General features: G+C 52.6%; 1 protein-coding gene across 1 annotated transcript in view; it reads left to right on the top strand.

Moving 5' to 3' along the window:
• The first annotated feature begins 251 nt into the window (after positions 1–251).
• Positions 252–3,810, top strand: part of Nell2 (neural EGFL like 2) — a 307,008-nt gene continuing 303,449 nt past the window's right edge. Inside the window, exons 1-3 of the mRNA XM_032885482.1 lie at positions 252–361; positions 954–1,039; positions 1,444–1,572. Of these exons, the coding sequence (XP_032741373.1) occupies positions 976–1,039; positions 1,444–1,572 (193 nt within the window). The 5' untranslated portion in view covers positions 252–361; positions 954–975. The remainder of the gene's footprint in view (positions 362–953; positions 1,040–1,443; positions 1,573–3,810) is intronic.

The following is a 3,810-nucleotide window of genomic DNA, read 5'->3' as shown; positions in this document are numbered from 1 at the left end:
CCCCTGGCTCCGAGCTAAGTTCTGTGTGCTGTCTGTGCCTGGAGGCTCTCCAGCGCCCCGCCCTGGGCAGAGAGCCCCTCAGTCAGGGCTGGCCAGGCTTCCCCTGCTCACTACCCATCTCCGCCTGTCTCCCTAGCCTGTCCAGCTTCACCTAGGAGTCCTGTGTGCTTTGGCTGGGTTCCTTTTCCCGCCCGGGAGGGGGTGCCCTGCGCCTGGGGCTGCCGAGTGGTGTGAGCGTCTAAGTGAGGGCTTCCCTCTTTTGCCCGAGGCGGCCGGGTGCCTTTCTTTGCAACCTCGCCTTCTGCGGCTGGGTGGTCCTTTCTCTCGCCGGGTTTGGAGACAAGCTCCCGATTTCGAGGGGGTGAGTGCAAACGCCGCCCATCAACTTGGCACTTGGCTTGAGATCCTAGGATCCCGAGCGGAGACTGCGGTTGCAGGCTGGTGAGGGTGGTGGAGGATCGCTGCGGGCAGGGTTGGCTGGACCGGGCGCTGCGTGTGCGGGGGGTGGGGGGGAAAGAGGCCGCCCGCCCGCGCCCCGGCTCGCGCCCCGCCCTCCCGGAGCGGTCTCGGCGGCTCCAGGCTCTCGCCATTGTCTCCGCCTTTCCAACAGGTTCAGGCGCGGGAGCGCGGACGGGTGCGGGGCGGCCCGGCCCGGCTTTCCCGGAGCCGCCTCCCTTCCTCCGCGTGCGCGCCCCGGCCGCGTGGCTCGGCGGGGCGCCGCTCGGTGCAGGTCTCCGCAGGTCCCCGCGAGCCTGACCTGGCTGCGGCCCGCCGCGTGCGGGAGCGATGCGCGCAGAGGCGGCTCCAAGTTCGGCGCGCACCCGGGGGGGCCGCCCCACTCGGTCTTAGGTGTCTGAGTCCGGGTGGCGACGCCGAGGCGGTCGCAGGAGGGGCCAGCTCGGCTTTCCCGCTTCACTCCCAGTACCTCTTGGTTTTTATCTTTATTTTTAAAGAGGGAGACGATGGACTGAGACGATGCACGCCATGGAATCCCGGGTATTACTGAGAACGTTCTGCGTGATCCTCGGGCTCGAAGCGGGTGAGTGGCCGCCGAGCTGGGCCGGGATGCTCCCCGCCATGGGGTCGCCGCCCGGTTTCCCTCTGGATTGGGGACCTCTGGAGGGTTTGCATTTGAGTCCTTTCTGTGCTTGTCCTGGCGACAGCAAGGCGGGTCACACCCTTAGGGTCTGTGGCTGTGGGGGAACTTTGTACAGAGAGGGGCTTAAAGTAGGTCAGGAGATGGGACCCAGCGCTCTGCTATTTTAAGCTTGACAGCGCGTCCAGGTAAGGCTCTCCCTGTGGAGAAGCGTGTTGCCTCTTGTCAGCACTTCCAAATATTGTCTCCAAGACGCGTGCTTTCTTTGCTGCTGTGGAAGCTTGCGTTTTAATGGCCCCCTTTCTTTCTCTCTTCCTTTCTTTCCTACCCCTCTCCACTCCCACCAGTTTGGGGACTTGGTGTGGACCCCTCCCTACAGATTGACGTCTTATCAGAGTTAGAACTTGGGGAGTCCACAGCTGGAGTGCGCCAAGTCCCAGGACTGCATAATGGGACGAAAGCCTTCCTCTTCCAAGGTATGGCCCAGTGCGAAGCCCCCTGTGTGTCGTGGGGAGCTGGCCCTGCGGCTCTTGCTAACTTGGCTTCGCGCTGCACTGGGGTGGGCAGGCGGAGGGTCCCAGCTGGGGTGAAGGGCTCTGTGCGCTCAGGGCCTGGCTCTTTTAAAGTGGGTTCTCCCCCTTCATTTCCTGCGCCCTCCTCCTCCTCACTTGGTGCACTTGGCGGTTGTAATGGATAGTGCCTTAATTACCGACTAGAAACTCCAGAGGCAGATGGGTGATTTGGGCGTCTAGGGAACAATAAATTGTAACACAAACGCCTCATTTGGGTGGAATGGATTTGGGAAGGAAACAAGATAGCTCAATCTTGGTTAAGATACTGACCTCCCAAAGTTTCGGCGCTGTGGTGCCTGCCCAGAGGAATTTCCTTACGGTATTTCTACTGCATATCTCTGTACTTGAAGCAGAGTACCGTGGAGCGCTCCCCATTCTTCCCTTCCCATCAGTGGCCAGGGGAAGGGCACGATACTGTTACAATTACTTTGAAATCGTTTCAAGGGATGTTCACAGAAGCACAGCCTCATATCACCGTAATTGTAGAATTTTAAAACTTTTTTTTCTTTTTGAAGTCAGTGGACATTGGTTATTCATTACTGCCCATATTTCAAATTATATTTCAATATACTGTTCAGTCTCAAGGAAACTTCAATTAAAGAAAGCGGCCAGCAAATTGATTGAGCAAAGCTTTTGAAGACTTCCTGGCTTGCAGGATGGTGCTTAGTTTGAGGGTCTAAAAGGGGCTAAAGTGTCCAAGGGATTCATAGAGAAGCACAGAGGAAGGTCCCGTATCTTGAAAATCAAGGCATCCTCTCCCACTACACATGGGTGTGGGAGGTTCTTATGCTTTTGAGAGCTATGGCTTCAAATGAAGTCGTGCAACTTAGAATTACGGAGACGTTGGCAATGCAAAATGCAACCAACCCAGCACATCTGCCTTAAGAAGCAGACATAGGCTGCAACTTGGATGTTTCTGTGGTGGCGCTGTTGCCGCATACAGCCAGCGGGTGCCACCATGGACAGCAGCTCATAAGCTCTCTGTAGGGAGAGGGGAAAAACTGACATGTGTTGCATTTAAGAGGAGTTTGTGTTCATCATAAATTAAAATGTAAGCTCTTTAAACAAGGATTTCAGTTAAAGTCCTTAATTGGTGTTTTTATTGTGACAAGTGTTCATGATATTTTCTTCACTTTCAGATGCTTTGGGGAGGGTGGGGCTGGGATACTGAAGACAATAGCCTAATGTAATCACGGAAATAGAGCCCAATTGTCAGCAAAATTCCAGTTGGTTAGAGATGTAATTAGGTATAGGCGTTAGGCTTATGCTGCGTGTTGTTTCTGTTTCTCATTTTCAGTCTCTTAGAACAGGGCCTTACTATTTTAGGACTTGACAGTTTGAGTAAATAGGAAGCTTTACAAAACGAGTTTCTAATAATTGTGTGTATTCTTATGATAACCGCACAGACCTCCTCTAGCCTTCCTAAGGGCACTGGCTTCCTATACAGAATGTACATCTGTCACAAGCAGAAACCAGAAATGTACAGTTTTTTTGTGAGACAATTGGACAATTACATATCAAACAGTTTGACAGTTTCTAGGCAATAGTCTCAGGGTATCAGTTTCCTCTTCTAGTTAATTTAAAACAATAGTTATTTCTATATAAATAGTCAGCTTCTTTAAAGTATGCGTTGTGTTTAAAAAGCATGGCCCGTGCCTGTGTTTTCTTTTAATTGTGCTCAGTTGGCGGATGCCGGCTCCCACTGGTGAACTTCTTTTGTTTCCTAGATAATACCAAGCTCAATATTAGAAAGAGCAAGGGCTTCACAAATCTAGTTTTCACTCAAAGATGTGGAATTACACTTCCAGCCGCATCGAGTCTCTTTGTGTATTAGCCACTCTCTACCGTCTGCCATGGCCTTGCAAGGCCTGTGTTCCTGATGTATGGACTGCACTTTAGTAAACTCTTATTATAAGATTTGAATTCTGAAGTCGATGACAGGTGACTGATGGGTGGTTCTGCATCGCCTTGGTAAGGCCTCTCCTCAGACAGCAGGCGAGCAGCAGGTTTGATAAGGACTCAGTCCTGCATTGTGCTGTTTCCCGGGATCCCACGGGGCTTAGAGAGACAAGAGCAGTCATACCACCAAGCATTCTGAGGTTCCATTTATAGTAAATTGAGAATGCTGCCAGTATTTTATAT

The sequence above is a fragment of the Rattus rattus genome, chromosome 1, assembly GCF_011064425.1.
Source record: "Rattus rattus isolate New Zealand chromosome 1, Rrattus_CSIRO_v1, whole genome shotgun sequence".
NCBI lineage: Eukaryota > Metazoa > Chordata > Mammalia > Rodentia > Muridae > Rattus > Rattus rattus.
This window is presented reverse-complemented; position numbering and strand designations above follow the sequence as displayed.